We start from the raw sequence: 16,858 nt of genomic DNA on the forward strand, positions 1-16,858 counted from the left end.
GTGTCAGTTCGGGCGTTCCCCCACATCAAGGTGACACACCTTGATATAACTGAAATACTGTGTCAGTTTGGGAGTTGCTCCCATATCAGGCTGAACTGCCTTGATATAACAGAAATACTGTGTCAGTTCGGGCGTTCCTCCCACATCAAGCTGTCAATCCTTGATCATAGCTGAAAATCTGTAATATAATGTGATGAGTGAGTGTGAGTGAGTATGGTTTTACGCCGCTTTTAGCAATATTCCAGCAATATCACGGCGAGGGACACCAGAAATGAGCTTCACACATTGTACCCATGTCGGGAATCGAACTCGGGTGTTCGGCGTGACGAGCGAACGCTTTAACCACTAGGCTACCCGACCGCCCCGTAATGTGATGATACTCCTTTGAATGTGTTTGTGATATTGCATCATGTGTAATATATGTAATTTCCAATTTCTTCCAGGATTCTCCGGAGTTTGACTTCAGCCTACATAAAGTATACCCCATCATCAAGCTACCTTAATCACTACAGTCCACATAGAAATGCCCAACAGACCTTCAAACCTGCACATCAGTTATCTGGATGTTTGAAGAACTTAACAAGGCTACAGGGTCATAACATCTTCTTAAACCAAACTCCAAGGAGATTGACTGCACATTAAATGTCATGTGGATAATAGTACTTAATCCAGCCACCTGACACATTCACAAGGACCATGTGTCGTGTTGTTAAGAATAGACAGAACATTCACAGTGGCAGATGAAATGTTCTTAAAAACCACTGCAAATCTCAACAGTGTCAAGTGAGCAGTGTTTTCCCTATTGGCCTATGGAGGGACAGTGTAATGGTGTTCTATGGCTGCAGTGTCAACACACACAGAGTTCTGTATTAGGATTGGAGGATGGTTGAAATTGGTATTTTGGTTCTATATTGCAGAGGCTGCCCTACAATTGGCAGAACTTTGAAAACATTTGATGTGACAGTGTGTTTCATTTAATAATGAAAAATAAACATTGAAGCCTGCAATTTGTTGTTTTTCTTTTCTGTGAACTGATACCAACAAAGTTAACGTTTGGGTACTATAGTGGTTCTGGTCGAAAGAAGTTGTTTTGGACGAATCTCATGGCCAGTGGTTGGTTGGTTTGTTGTTTAACGCTGCACTCAGCAATATTCCAGCTATATGACGGAGGTCTGTAAATAATCGAGTCTGGACCAGACAATCCAGTGATTAATATCATGAGCATCAATCCACTCAATTCGGATTGATGACATGCATCAACCAAGTCAGCGAGCCTGACCACCAGATCCCGTTAGTCGCCTTTTATGACAAGCATAGTCACCTTTTACGGCAAGCATGGGTTGCTCAAGACCTATTCTACCCCGGAATCTTCACGGGTCCTGATGGCCAGTTGTGTCAGGAGACAGGAATAGACATATAAAAAAACGGTTAATGCTGTCAGTATTGATTTTAGGTTAATTTTGAATAGGAACTCTTGAAACAAAAGTTTTATCCAAATACAAACAATTATCTTTGTTAAAAGGTATATTTTTTAATAACAGCATTTAATTTACTTTGCAAAGTTTTTGAGAAAATGTTATTAGTGTCAGGAGGGACAATAGTGTCTGAGAACTGAATAATGCTACTCCCTATGTTTAAGTGAGAGAACTGAATAATGGTACTCCCTATGTTTAAGTGAGAGAAATGAGAAATGAGTGGCTGTTGAGAGTTGCATCCCTTATCAGTGTCAGGATCCACTGGTGGTTGGATTGAATCCCAGATTTGACTGAAGACCTTTGATGTGTTGTCATCAAGTGGATGAAAAGGATATTCTGTAGACCACTCCGGTCACTAAAACACTAGATGAGGGTGGGCACTTAATAAAAGCATATACAACCAGTTAAATATATTTTCAGAGATCTCATGGTAGTGAACAAAGTTAGTTCAAACGACAATGAAACTGAAAGAAATTTGATAATAGGTACTCGGCAATTATACACCCATTCTGTGCTGCTGTTTTCTGTAGAAAGAGTGAATATACACAAGAAGGTATAGACTGTCATGTACATTGTGCCTATAAAGAGTACTTACAGATTAGTCTTGAAGTAGGTCGTGGATGCTTATTGGAGTCAGTGCTGAATACCATGACAGTTTTTATATACATTCTGAATTCAGTACAGTGCAGTTTGTATATGAATTTATTCCCATATCAACAGTGCATGTATATGACCATATTGAAAATGGGAAACCAAAATGTGTTTGGAACTCCTATTTGATAAATGACAATATGTTTTAACAATGTTTAAGATATACAATATATAACATGTTTTGCTTGTAGAAATTATGGGCATTTTCTGTAAAAATAATATTGGATGAACTATTTAAGTAATACTCATATACTGTGTGTGTGTGTGTGTGTGTGTGTGTGTGTCATAATACACCCCCATTATTAGAGTGAGTAATCGCAATAAACATGGCCGTCCGGAAAGGTATGATGTCCAAAAACCTATGATCCAACATTGTTTTTTCCTCCTCAACTTCGCATTTCCTCTGTCTCCTCCCCTCTGCATCTCCTCTGTCTTCTCCCAACTGCTGGGGATATGAGGAACATCTTGCCTACCGCCCTTCTTCCTCCTCCTCACAGCATCTCCACTGTCTCCTCCTAACTGCTGAGGTTGTGAGGAACATCTTGCATCCCCCTTTTTCCTCCTCCCCTCTGCATCTCCTCTGTCTTCTCCCAACTGCTGGGGATATGAGGAACATCTTGCCTACCGCCCTTCTTCCTCCTCCTGACAGCATCTCCACTGTCTCCTCCCAACTGCTGAGGTTATGAAGAACATCTTTCATCCCCCCTTCTTCCTCCTTCCCTCTACATCTCCTCTGTCTTCTCCCAACTTCTGGGGTTATAAGGAACATCTTGCATCCCTCTTCTTCCTCCTTGCCTCTGCATCTCTTCTGTCTTCTCCCAACTTCTGGGGTTATAAGGAACATCTTGCATCCCCCTTCTTCCTCCTCCCCTCTGCATCTCATCCTATCTGCTGAGGTAATGAGGAACATCTTGCATCCCCCTTCTTCCCACTTCCCTCTGCATCTTCTCTGTCTTCTCCCACCAACTTCTGGGGCTATAAGGAACATCTTGCATCCCTCTTCTTCCTCCTTCCCTCTGCATCTTCTCTGTCTTCTCCCAACTGCTGAGGTTGTGATGCATATCTTCCTCTTCATCCCTTTTCCACTTTACCTTCCTCCTCCCCTCAACGCCTACGCCACCTCCTCTGTCTCCTCCCACTGGCGGTGGTTGTGACGAACATCTTCCCTCCTATCCTCTTCCCCTAAACATCTCCTCTGCCTCCTCTGTCTCCTCCCAGGCGCACGGGTGGCCCAGTTGTCTAAGGCGCCGCGATTCGCTGTGCAGAGTTGCGTCCCTTGGGCACGCCAGAAATCTATGATTGTGGGTTCGCCTCGATTATGTTTCTAGGTTTGTTTCTTTTTTCACCGAAGTGGTAAACGTCTGAGACCTGTATCACTTGGGGCTTTCCTCCCGCATTAAGCTGACACGCCGCGATGTAATGCTGTTAAAAGTAGCGTTAAACCCAACTCCCTCTCTCACTCACTCTGTCTCCTCCCACTGGCGGTGGTTGTGACGAACATCTTGCCTCCTATCCTCTTCTTACTCCTTCCCTCAACGCCTCCATCTCCTCTGTCTCCTCGCAAGTGGTGGTGGTTGTGACGAACATATTGCCTTCTATCCTCTTCTTCCACCTCCTCCCCTCAAAGCCTCCCCCGCCTCCTATGTTCCTCCCACTGGCGGTGGTTGGGACGCACATATTGCCTTCTATCCTCTTCTTACTCCTTCCCTCAACACCTCTTCCACCTCCTCTGTCTCCTCGCAGGTGGTGGTGGTTGGGACGAACATATTGCCTCCTATCCTCTTCTTACTCCTTCCCCCAACGCCTCCATCTCCTCCCACTGGCGGTTGTTGGGACGCACATCTTGCATCCTATCCTCTTCTTCCTCCTCTGCTCAACGTCTCCTCCGCCTCCTCTTTCTCCTCCCAGTTGGTGGTGGTTGTGGCGTATTTCTTGTCTCTGTCATCTCATCTTCTGTTTGGGAGTCCGGTTGAAATGGTTGAAAAAGTCTACTGATACCTGCAGGTAATATGTTTGCTGTTTTAGTTTTATGTCATTTCCATCAAAGACCTTAGGTTTATGAAGATAATAGCCCTCGAGCCTTCCATTTCAAATATAAAACCTTTCCCCAGGTCTCACTTGATGTTTGGCTATTGTACTGTCCTTTGACGACATTTTTTCATTAAAAAAATATCTATAATATAGATGCATGACTTGTTCAATTCACGATATGGTTAATATATTGCCGATGTGATTTTAAATATTAACTCACTCACCCACTTGAGAGTCGTACTTCTCACAAGGTTACTAATAAAATAGCGAGATACCCATAATACAATAAGCAAGAGTGGCAGTTTGTTTATAGATCCAACTCATTCACTGTTTGAATACTTACCAGATGCGACCCACTGGTAGAGAGCAGTCGCCACGGATAATACTGTGCACTCTAGAAATCAGAAAAAAAAACTTGCTTGTTTTATAAATCAATAGTTACGCTATTGTAATTTTGATCTCTGTACTTGCACAACATAATGCACAACATTATAATATACGGTAATATTTCACTCACTCCAACCCACAAATTAAGCCCCATTCACATGGACACTTTTACTTACGTGAGTATATATACTTACATAAGTAAATTTACTTATGGTGGCATGTAAACGCATTTGCTTACGTGAGTAAATATACTCCAGGAGTAAAGAGGCATGAGTAAAAGTATATTTGCTACACCTGATGAGGTCTAGTAAAAGTATATTTACTCATAAGTATAAATGCTCGTGGAGTATTTCTGGTCATGTGAACAGATTCTCTGTTTGCTTACGTAAGCATATTAAATCCAAGATACTGATAATCAGGAAAATACGGCTGTAGTTCCTTGCAAAGAACATAACATGTTCAAAAAATGTTTCGCGTGTTATGCGAAAGTTATCGATCCACAGTTTATCATCAAATGATCGTTTGACGACATTGTTCCACCAGTGTTGAGAACGTTCTCTTTTCCACAGTTCTCTTTCCTGGCATAATCCTAAGACTAATCCCATACTAAGAAAGAATGGAAAGTCTCTCTTTCGCCTCTGGTTGACTATCTTCGACAGCGACATGGCCTCAAATGATTAAAGTCCACAATTTATTTATGAAATGATGTTTACTTCTGCCTTGCATAAACTTCATGTGAACGCAATGTAAACATACTTTTGCTTACATGAGTAAATATTCTCCATGAGTAAATTTGCTTACATAAGTAAATTTTGTCCATGTGAATGGGGCTTTAGTTGGGGTGGCCCAGTCGTTTTGTGCGCTGCAGTTCGCATTCCAGAGTCGCGTACTTTATAGCGGTTCGAATTCCGGTTCGTCCTGTTTCTTTTTGTTCGTTTCTTAGTTACCACAACCAAATTCGTTCTAGTGAATGTCACCAAAGTGCTAAACGTCTATGACCTGCATTAATGTGGGCTTCTCTCTCATATCAAGCGATGAGAAAACTGAAATACTGCGGCGTTAAACGTATTTTTAGCTCACTCACTCACTCATACTCAACTTAGGTTGTATCTTGTCTATCATTTCTACTCACGATGCGCGAATCCCCGAGGCATAAATCTTCTCCCCGGTCCATAAGATCGCGGCAGTGAGTGGGCGCTGCAGTTCCAGTTGTCGAACTTCTCCTCAATACGTTTCACCTCAGCTTCTGTAACATTTCACATCGGTTTACTGTTATATACATGTAGCTGCCAATATTCAATCATTTTGCCGATATGCGGAAAAAGAAAGAACCTGAGAATATAGAATTTAACGCTACCGCAATGGTAATGACAATGAGAGAGTATATGCGTTCGTTGAAGTCTGTTTTATAGATATTCATCAACATTTTCATTCTGTATTGTTTACCTGAAGGACAGGATGCAAGTATAGGGGGAATTCCACTCCATGAGGCTGTATACATCGTGGTTTGGGGTGAATACTCACTTGGCCTGAAATAAATATAACTATGCATCTATCAAGGGAAGATACGCTGTCACCAACAGTCTCACAACATTTAACTATGTCGTGTCACGATTTTAATGTCTAAAGTGAAACATTTCGTTTCTTTTAAAATAAAAAATATGTTCTTCACTTAAGACAGTGTTTGTCAGCAATATTCCAGCTCTATGACGGCGGTCTGTAAATAATCGAGTCTGGACCAGACACTCCAGTCATTGACTTCATGATCATCGATCCACGCAATTGGGATACGATGACATGCATCAACCAAGTCAACGAGCCTGATCACCTGATCCCTTTAGTCGCCTCTTACGACAAGCCTTCGGACAAAGTAATTTTAATTCGCTGATATCGTGTTGAATTTTCTGCATATGAAACTCTATCGCAGGTATTCTGTAATAATACGACGACTATCGAAATCCACAGACGTTTGAAATTCCCACTTTGGAAACTTCTTTAACTTACCCATACTCAAAAGGCGCTGCTCGAATCATTCCTTCTGGATACGCAAAACCAGGTAAAACATAGTCAGAAAGTGCCATGTTTGCTGCCTTGTTTGTTCCAAGACGGTATTGACAATGCTTAGATAGTTATGACGTCACGGCATTATGACGACACAAAAACAGGTCATGACCCTTCTGCTTCATGGCATTGTGACGTCACCGAGGTCTGACCATATGGAAATATTTCAAAACTTGATTTTGAAAAATTATGTTTTGTGTGTCAAAAATGAATCTATTTTGCTCATCTTTATGAGGAATACATCCTGTCTCGACACCCCCCTCCCTCACCGAAAAGAGAAAGATGAAGCAGGCAAAAGCAGAACTTAATCAAAGAAAACAGATTCATGTTTCTTTTGGGTAGAGATATACATTATATACATTTCCCGTTGAAATAAAATAAACAAATTTATTACGAATGTGATACGCATTAATGCATTTCCAATTGAATATGTGCAATTCAGATTGTGCGCAAAATGCTATCGCATCGTTGTCAATTGCTTGCACGAGATTTTCGTGCTGTGTTTGCGCATGCCCGTTGTGTCACTTCCTGTGGCCAGGTGTCACGCGTAGGTGAGTGAATGATGTGATTTTTGACTGATATTTGCTCTAAGAAACTAACTTCTGATGCAGCACTTCACTCGTCGAGTAATCAAACCGTGTTAAACATATCTCGCGGACAGTTTTAAAAACATTAAAAAATACCAAACAAAACCGAATTTCTTGAGTGAGGTAATCGTCTCTTTAAATTCATGATTTTACAATTCTGGTTGTAAATATAGATATATTAATGAGCAAACGTGTTAAATGTGATTCTGTTGATAGAATCGAGTGAACCTCAGGGTAGCACTGATCCAACAGAAATAGACGTATTGCAGGTATATCACCAGGCAGCAGTAATGACTGCATGGAGTGTTGATTGCGGCTGAAAACAACAGTCACTCACCCATGCTTTGTGTCTTTTTTATGTCGTTTGTCGTGGAGAAGCAGTAATCATCTGTAATATTTCTTGCGTAAAAAACTGCACATTGAAACACTTCTTCCGGACTGCTCACACGTATATGTTATCATGTTTGACTTTTCAGACCTTCAACAATGATTTGGATATCCCTTCTTACAGCAGCATTTCTCACCAGAACAGGTGGGATATCGTTGTGCCTAAAGATAACGTTGTTAGCATGACATTGCATCATCGGATGTACATCATGTATGGACGGTGTGGCAGTGTCTCGCGATAAACCGTATCCCTTGACAATGAGGAGATAAACACACCGTGTTTTCAATGTATAACTGCATTATCTGTGGATTTTACGGAGCTTAATGTAACACTTGAAACATCCGCTGTTAAACATTCAAATAGAATATCACTGTCAAATTTACACGTAACATAGTTCCACATTTAAAAAAGAACTGTATAAAAATCTCATAATTAGCCGAAATCGTCAAATCGCATCATGAGCAAGTGAAACTCGAAATAACATTTTTTGGGCAAAATATATATTGACTGAATTGATATCGTATAATTGTAATTTTGTTAATTATTCTAATTTTTTCCGTCCAAACTGAAAATATTTTAATTTTTTTTTGCACCCCAGGAGATGCTGCCGGTACCTTCAAACTCCCTGGAAATATCACCATTGTGGAGGGACTGACGGGAGCCACGGGGCCCATTGGTGCGACCGGGCCCCGGGGACTGGCTGGCCCCATGGGGCAGAAAGGCATTAAAGGGGACATGGGGATGGCGGTAAGAGCAACATTGAAACTTGTGTCGCGGATCCAAAATAAATTTGTATCATATTTTCTTTCCTTGCACTTTCAAGGAAAGAATATGTATAATCTGTATAATCAATTATAAATGCTAGGCATTCGTGTTTAGTCGATTTTCATGTTTGATATTCTACCTTTCAAGTTATATGATTTATATTTAAATTAAATACTATAGTGTCGAAAGTTAAATATAAAACAAACAAACGTATGTTAGTCCGTGGGGACTTTTGTCTGATCCTGACATGGTTCCAGACATTGGTAAACACTCGAGTATTATTATCACGACTGTGACGTTACACAGCCATCACCTGATCCGGGGGAGAACATGTCTTCAGCAACCCATGCTTACCGTAAATTCCGTAAAGGCTTGTCATAAGAGACGTCTAACGGGATCGGGTGGTCAGGCTCGACGACTTGGTTGATGCATGTCATCGTATCTCAATTGCGTGGATCAATGCTCATGATGTCAATCACTGGACTGTCTGGTCCAGACTCGATTATTTACAGACCGTCGTGATAACAGCTGGAATATTACTGCGTTAAACAACACAAACACACGAACACTCAATGCAAAATCTATGGAGCGATCTTATATAATGTAATGGAAAATCAAGTCATTAAGGTAGAATATTGCTGTGCGGCGTTAAACAACAAACAAACACTTGCTCCGTCTTTGTAGACGTAGGTATTCGTACTTGTTTGTTTAAGTTATCTTTGTCTAAGCTTTCATTGCATTTTGGACAGTTGCAGGCATACCAAAAGTGTTGGTTATGTGTTTTGTAGGGAAGCACGGGCCCTACAGGTGGCCGAGGTGAGATGGGTGTGACAGGCCCAGCTGGCCCCCAGGGTGGAGCCGGCCCCCGGGGAGACCTTGGGGCCACAGGTGCGACTGGACCTGTAGGGGCGGTAGGGGCGACAGGACCGATTGGCCAGACTGGAAGGGAAGGATTAAAGGGAAACCCAGGTAAACTCCAGTTGAACCTCGTTTATACGGACACGTTTTCTCACATGTTGTCCGGATAAACGAATTTCCGGATATCTGAATTACTTGTCAGTTACCTCCCCTACCTTAAAATGCAGGTCGGAAAAAGAAATCTATTATGTACATTCGTAACCAACTCGTATTATTCCGGGACAAGCCGAATAGCGGCTCGTGCCCTTCTCATGCATTCGTGACCAACTCGTGTTAATCCGGGACAAGCCGAATAGCGACTCGTGCCCTCCTCATGGCCATTTTTGCGACCGGGTTCCGTCTTGGCGCAAACGGGCATACCTAAAACAATTGTCAACTCTTTGCGTAATGGTTCACATATATTTCCCCATATATTATATATATATGTCAGTTGCAGTTTAAAGCACATCTGGACATGCGGAATTATACGGTATGATTGAACACATTTAACTGTGTCTTGGGTATATTTTTAAATGCAAGACATGTGTAAAATCAAAAATGATTTCTGAGAGGTTCTTTGACCAAGAACTTGAAATCATACGCGCATTCTGATTGGTTTGTCGTATTTTCGCACATAACATTCATCGAGAAAGGGACGAGTCTTCTTGCAGGTTACGGAAAGGGGCGAGTGGTGACGAATGCTATTGTGTAGTGCATAAGAACGTGGTATCTAATGGTCGTGGTTTATGGTTTTTAATAAGTTATTCGTTGTTGATTTTTGTTTTACTGGTAGGCCTAATGTATATCCTCAACAAATATGAAATAATCCCTGTCAATGTAAATGACATTAACTTTGTAAGAATGAAATAGAACCGGATGGCCACATTCGAATACAAAGGCGACAGTATAGGTGTTAGTGCCTGCTGCGCTGTAAAACAGCATTCATTCACTAACTCAGAGGAACAGCCCGTCACTGGTGCCATCATGCCAGAAAGGGATGATCGCGGTCAACATGGTCAACAATTGGTATTCCTGTCAAACGTGATGTCAGGGGATACTGCTATTCACTTACTTAAATTATGATATAATCAGGACATATTATACCATACGGTATCCATGTTGTATGGTAAATGTAAAAGCGACTATGCTTAAGAGGCGACTAAGAGGCTCGCTGACTTGGTTGATGCAGGTCATCGAGCCCAATTGCGGGGATCGATGCTCATGATGTCAATCACTGGATTGTCTGGTCCAGACTCGATTATTTTACACACCGCCATCATATAGCTGGAATATTGCTGCGTGCGGCGTTAAACAACAAACAAACAAACAAATCAAACGTCTGTGGATTTCGATAGTCGTCCTATTATAGAAAACCAGCCATAGAGTTTCATATGCAGGAAATACAACACGATATCAGTGACTTAAAATTACTTTGTCCGAAGGCTTGTCGTAAGAGGAAACTAAAGGGATCAGGTGATCAGGCTCGTTGACTTGGTTGATGCATGTCATCGTATCCTTATTGCGTGGATCGATGCTCATGATATCTATCACTAGAATGTCTGGTCCAAACTCGATTATTTGCTGAGTGTGGCGATAAACAACAAACAAACAAACAAAAGTATCGGCCTCTTTTCATCATGGGGACCGCCGTCATATAGCTGGAATATTGCGGCCTTAAATAACAGACAAAACCAAAAAAACAAAAAACTTTGATACATGTTAGTATTTGGGGCACCGTTTGCGCAGTTATCGGAATTTCATATCCAGTGTTGCGCCCCTTTGTTCTGCCAGAATCCGTATATCAACATACAACATTTACGCCGATTATAAACCATGATCTGTCAGCACCAGACTCATGCTCGCTGATTTCACCGACGTTTGGGGCATTCGTCCCATGTTATCTGCCTCGCCCTATAACTGAAACCCTATTTCAATTCTTCTACGTTTTGCAACTGTTCTGTTTTCATATCCCCAGGTCTACGAGGTCCTATAGGAGAGACCGGCGATGACGGAGACATGGGGGGTCGTGGAGCACCCGGGGAGAAGGGAGCACCGGGTTCCCCGGGGGTGAAGGGGGGTACAGGTCCACGTGGGCACACGGGTGCAAGAGGGGTGACGGGACCTGCAGGAGCGACCGGTGTTCGCGGACCCGAGGGAACGCCAGGACAGACGGGTTCCAAGGGGGAGGTGGGCATGACTGGCCCCCAAGGACCAGTATTTACCGGTGAGTTTAGTTGTAATGCTTACACTGCTGCCACCTTTGGTCCAGTCGTGGAATTATTCGGTGTATATGACATGTGGACTGCGGTCACGTTTCGGTCATACTTGGCGTATTCTAAACGTGGGGAATGACCGCGTGATATTCTCATATTTGTACCAGAAAATAATGGAATAAAGTATTTTCTCAAATTTAACACAAAATGGACTGGACATGCTTACTGGACATCCTGAAACATGACTCTTCATTCAGACCAATAAAAAATAAAACAATATATTGGAGAATATTAGTTAGGAGCGTGTACTGCTGGATTTATTAGGTTTTCTTAACTTGGCCATGGTTCGCGTTTCATGGTACAAACTAGTTATATATTTTTCAAGGGGTAGGTGTCGCCTAGTGTTATAGTGTTCGCTCGTCACGCTGAAGACCAGGGTTCGATTCCTCAGATGGGTACAATGTCTGAAGTCCATTTCCGGTGTTTCCCACCTTGATACTGCTAGAATATTGCTAAAAGCGACATAAAACCATATTCACCCACTTATATATGTATATCTCATCGCATTATATAACTCACAACAGAGAATGCATGGTACTCATTATCGATCATCGGCTTCGGTTTCATTCCTCACGTAAGACAGCAGTGATATTGGGGAATGCGGCGTGAAACTACTTCGCTCAGTGCATTATATGTGACTTTATTGACCACTCGAGTACAGAGCAATACCCTAAGACCTACTGCTTGTACCAGACAAGTGGATGGCTCGGCTCACTGTACGATAGCCGACCACTGGATCACCTGTTGTAAACCCTAATACATTGCCCACCCAATATCGCCGACCACACACGTGCTGTATGGTCCAAAGGGTCGGCAGGATAGCCTAGTTGTCAAAGAACCTTGATTCATGAGTAGGATACAATGTATGAAGTTAGTTTCTATGGTGTCCCCAGCCGTATTATTGCTGGAATATTGCGCAAAAGCGGTTTAAAACTAATTCACTCACTCCAAGTTCATTTAACGATGTTACCAGACTTTTGATAAATGCACAAGCTATGTAAAGGCATAATTTCTTTATATGGCGATCCCTGAAGATCCGGGTAGAGAAGATGTCTTCAGCAACCCATGCTTGCCGTAAGAGGCGACTAACGGGATCGGATGGTCAGGCTCGCTGACTTGGTTGATGCATGTCATCGTATCCCAATTGCGTGAATCGATGCTCCTACTGTCAATCACTGGGTTGTCTGGTCCAGACTTGATTATTACAGATAGCTGGAATATTGCTGAGTGCGGCGTTAAACAGCAAATCTGTGTGTGGCCTTTTGGAATATCCCATTTCAAACCCAGTCGCAAAATAATTGATGTTCCAGATGTTAATGAATGTGCCACGTCAGACCATGGCTGCTCACACAACTGTGTGAACACAATACAAGGGTATCACTGCACGTGCAAAACCGGATACCGTCTGCTCATCTCCGACAATAAAACATGTTCAGGTAAGTATTTTGTGTGATAAAACATTGTCATGAAGATCTTGTAAATTCCACAAGAACAAGATAAATGTACCTGTAAGTATCCTCAGAAATAGACCGCCTCCGTGGTCTAGTGGTAGAGCGTCCGCTAGGAGAGCGAAAGGTCCGGGGTTCGATCCCAGGCCGCGTCATATCAATAGACGTTAAAAGATGGTTCTTCTTGTTGCCCTGCCTGGCGCTCGGCATTTAGGGGCTAAAACGAAGACTGGTGTGTCTGTCATGTTAAACTGAGGTATGGTATCTCAGTGGTCTTGGACTATAAACTCGGCATTAGTCCGGACTAGTACAAGCAGCACACGCACACGCACACGCACACGCACACACGCATTGAACGTCCCTATATGGGTGCAATAATCTTCACCTAACCTCCCCTCCTCAGAAATATATACAAGAAACTTCAGTGAAACCCCGAAACGTCAGTTTCTCGTCAATTACTGTTAGGAATATTATGTTATAGAAAAAACATCACTCCTTCAAATGATGCGTTACACATGGTCTATTTAAATAATGACTCATTCACGGGATATTGTAGTCTGCGCTGCTGGTACGTTTTGACCGTGCAAATGGGCCTTAGTGACCAAATATCTCGTCCGTTTTGAGAACAACAGATCGCTGTGCAGGTGTTCGTCCCTCTTTCCCGCTGCTTGTGATAATTGGCTTTTCATCTTCGCACTGTGGTCGTTGGACCGAAATGTAAAGGCTCCTATATTCAGCTGATTGAAATACTGAAGGGACGTCCTAAACAACACACTCGCACTAGAAATGTTCAACACCATATTCAGTTGGAAGGGTTGTATCTAAAACTGACGATATTTTCTTTTCAGACGTGGATGAGTGTGAGGTGCGGAATGGCGGCTGTCAACACACTTGTTCCAACTCTGACGGCCTGTACGAGTGCGCCTGTGATGATGGCTACAGACTAGGTCCGGACAGACGTTCATGTTTAGGTAGGTGCCCGTAAAATATACATTGTCGTCAGGTCCTTTTGTACTGTAATGATACTATTTTCGGCCATTCACTCTGATGGAAGCAAAATTAATATTTTCTCGCCAATCTTTTGAAAAGCTATCAGTTGCCTTGTTATATTAAAGTAATTGGTAAGTGAATTTCTTACTTATGTTATTACAGACGTGATGGTATGAGATCATTATGTTATTCTACTCACAAGCCAAACAAGTTGCTTGTTTTGGGTTGGTTATACATTCACGACTTTATACCTGCAAAATACAGATTTTAACTTGTTCCCTCGTCTTCTTGCTGGCAGTCTTTCTTTGCTTAAGTAGATATTCTGTGGTATCTGCAGTATTAATCAAGCAAGATATCCACAACTGGGCAAAGGTAGTTTATAAAAGATTATTTTCCGCCATTGCTGCTAGACACAAAATCTAACTCTGAAAAGAACAACAGCGCATTTTCAGTTCACCTTGACATTGTAACACGTTGACATCGTAACATGTTGACATCGTAACGCAATAACGTCTTAACACATTGACATCGTTACACATTGACATACATCGTAACAAACTGACATCGTAACAAACTGACATCGTAACAAACTGACATCGTAACACATTGGCATCATAACACAATGACATCGTAACACCTTGACATCGTAACACCTTGACATCGTAGTACACTGACATCGTAACACATTGGCATCATAACACAATGACATCGTAACACCTTGACATCGTAACACCTTGACATCGTAGTACACTGACATCGTAACACATTGGCATCATAACACAATGATATCGTAACACCATGACATCGTAGTACACTGACATCGTAACACATTGGCATCATAACACAATGATATCGTAACACCTTGACATCGTAGTGCACTGACATCGTAACACCTTGTCATCATAACACATTGACATCGTGACACATTGTCATCGTAACACCTTGACTTGATCTCAGTGCGCATAGATATCTGTGCATGTGTAAATGTATGACCATGTGTAAATGTATGACCAAATATCAGTACACGATTATTGTTGTCATTTTCAGACATAGACGAGTGTAGGGAGCGGCACGGTGGGTGTACGAACTTACAGCATTGTATCAACATGCCCGGGGGTAACCAATGTGTGAGGAGGGAGGTGGGCGTGGCAGCAGCGAAATCATCAGGTGAGGGGTGATGATTGCTCTCTCATTTCAGGTACGCGCAACAAACAAACAATTTTCAATATGTTTTGCTTTATTAAAAAGGTTCGCTGTAGAAGTGACATTATAAGTTGTTGTTTTCCGTAATGTTTTCATCAGCTTCTCACAGGACAAGTCACTATCAAGACAATCTTTGTTTGAGTATTCCTGTAGCTGAATGTGAAGAATAAATAAGTATTACTCTTAAAAAGAAGAAGCCAGATTTGTGTGAGTTAGGAAAATACATTTATACGAGGAACCGTACAAGGTATTGAGCCAAAATGTTGTGGAGAGAACACTTGGTGATTGTAGTCATCTCGGTTATCGGTACATAGGAAAAGTCCAAGGTGAAGGTCAGCTACCATCAATAACGCGTATGTCCCCCGTTGGAATCGATAGCGGCCTGACATCTTCTGCCCATGGATGAGACGAGTATGCGAATCACATCCTGGGGAATGGTAGCCCACCCGGCCTACAACGCAAATGCCAACTGCTGCAACGTCTGGGGTTGTGGTTGACGTGCCGTCTATCCAATTCATCCCACATGTGCTCTATCGGGTTCAAATTCGGGTGGGACGGCGTTAAACAACCTTCATTCGCTACAACCTTCCTATGTTGTTATTTCAGCCTCCACTCAAGCAGTTTGTGAAAAATACAGTGGGATTTTAAGCAGGTCAACAGTCATCGGGCTCATCGTCTGGCTTATCCTGCTCAGCCTTCTGCTTTTCCTCATCTTGGCTTGCCTTTTCGCCAGGAAGGGGCGGCGTAGTCGGGACGAGAGGCGTTTTAACGAGGGAGCTTGGGAAACAAAGTCTCACAGAAGTGCCTACTCAAGCAGAATGCCTGAGGTCAATTATTATTAAGCCTTATGAAACAAATAACGTATAACTCGACTGTTGTAACGTGTATATAAGAACATATAATAGTTATACATTAAATTATTTATCTTTTTGCCTTGCTGTTATGTTATTTGTTATAATGGAATTATTAAAATGATTCAGCAGGAATTGTAATATATACTTCTCAAAAGAAGGTAAAGAATACCCGATTCTTTCATATGACTATAGTTAAATGTCATGCCAGCTATAGTAATATGGAAGAATCAGGTTGTCTTTAACTTCTTTTGAGTAGTATATATATTTGTATGGAAATTTCGGTGCAAAGAATCGGTAGTTCTCTTATCTTTGACTTCGAACAACCTATCAATGAAACCCTTTTACTCTGTTTGAAACTATCCATGGAGAGGTTATTACTTATTACTGTTCAATAGTACAGCATCAGTGAGATGTACATCGACTCCAAATGTATCAAAACATCAAAATTAAAGTATTGATTCCTTGTTTTGGTAACTTTATAGTCCGCGTGATTCTGTGTCCGCGGTATGTTGTTTTATGCCGCACGGTCAGCACTATTCTAGCTCTCTCACGACCGAAGGTAATGATCGAGTTGGGGCCAGACAGTCGTTGTACACCTGAGCGCGACGATCCTCGCCATCAACGTTTGGAGACGCACAATCAGCAGACCACTTTATACGAATCTTTGGAACCGGCTATGTTATACTCACCTTGAAGTTTGTATATATTTAATTGTTAATTCCACACAATTTATTTCAAATTGCTTACGGTACGGACTTCGAAATCCCCTGGTGACATACCTTTGAAATTACTCATCAAATAACAGCGACACATGTCTTATATATTTTAACCTTTTGGGCGATACAGCT

General features: G+C 42.0%; 2 protein-coding genes across 2 annotated transcripts in view; both read left to right on the forward strand.

Annotated features, from left to right (window-relative positions):
• Positions 1 to 998, forward strand: part of LOC139469084 (N-alpha-acetyltransferase 35, NatC auxiliary subunit-like) — a 30,380-nt gene extending 29,382 nt beyond the window's left edge. Inside the window, exon 20 of the mRNA XM_071251213.1 lies at positions 444 to 998. Within this exon, the coding sequence (XP_071107314.1) occupies positions 444 to 503 (60 nt within the window). The 3' untranslated portion in view covers positions 504 to 998. The remainder of the gene's footprint in view (positions 1 to 443) is intronic.
• A 6,680-nt stretch (positions 999 to 7,678) lies between these two features.
• On the forward strand, positions 7,679 to 15,998 carry LOC139469092 (uncharacterized). Its single transcript, XM_071251224.1, has 8 exons — positions 7,679 to 7,724; positions 8,179 to 8,327; positions 9,134 to 9,314; positions 11,218 to 11,466; positions 12,826 to 12,951; positions 13,812 to 13,934; positions 15,001 to 15,120; positions 15,763 to 15,998. Exons 1-8 carry the CDS (start codon positions 7,679 to 7,681, stop codon positions 15,996 to 15,998), a joined length of 1,230 nt encoding a protein of 409 aa, XP_071107325.1.
• Positions 15,999 to 16,858: the final 860 nt, after the last annotated feature.

This window comes from Haliotis cracherodii, unplaced genomic scaffold (genome assembly GCF_022045235.1).
Source record: "Haliotis cracherodii isolate W230 unplaced genomic scaffold, xgHalCrac1.p SCAF_1, whole genome shotgun sequence".
Lineage (NCBI taxonomy): Eukaryota > Metazoa > Mollusca > Gastropoda > Lepetellida > Haliotidae > Haliotis > Haliotis cracherodii.

Bases quoted from the DNA above. Each gene is read 5' to 3' on its own strand.
- LOC139469092 (XM_071251224.1), top strand. From the start codon at position 7,679: ATGATTTGGATATCCCTTCTTACAGCAGCATTTCTCACCAGAACAG. The intron at 11,467-12,825 runs GTGAGTTTAGTT...TTGATGTTCCAG, and splicing joins CCAAGGACCAGTATTTACCG to ATGTTAATGAATGTGCCACG. The intron at 12,952-13,811 runs GTAAGTATTTTG...TTTTCTTTTCAG, and splicing joins CGACAATAAAACATGTTCAG to ACGTGGATGAGTGTGAGGTG.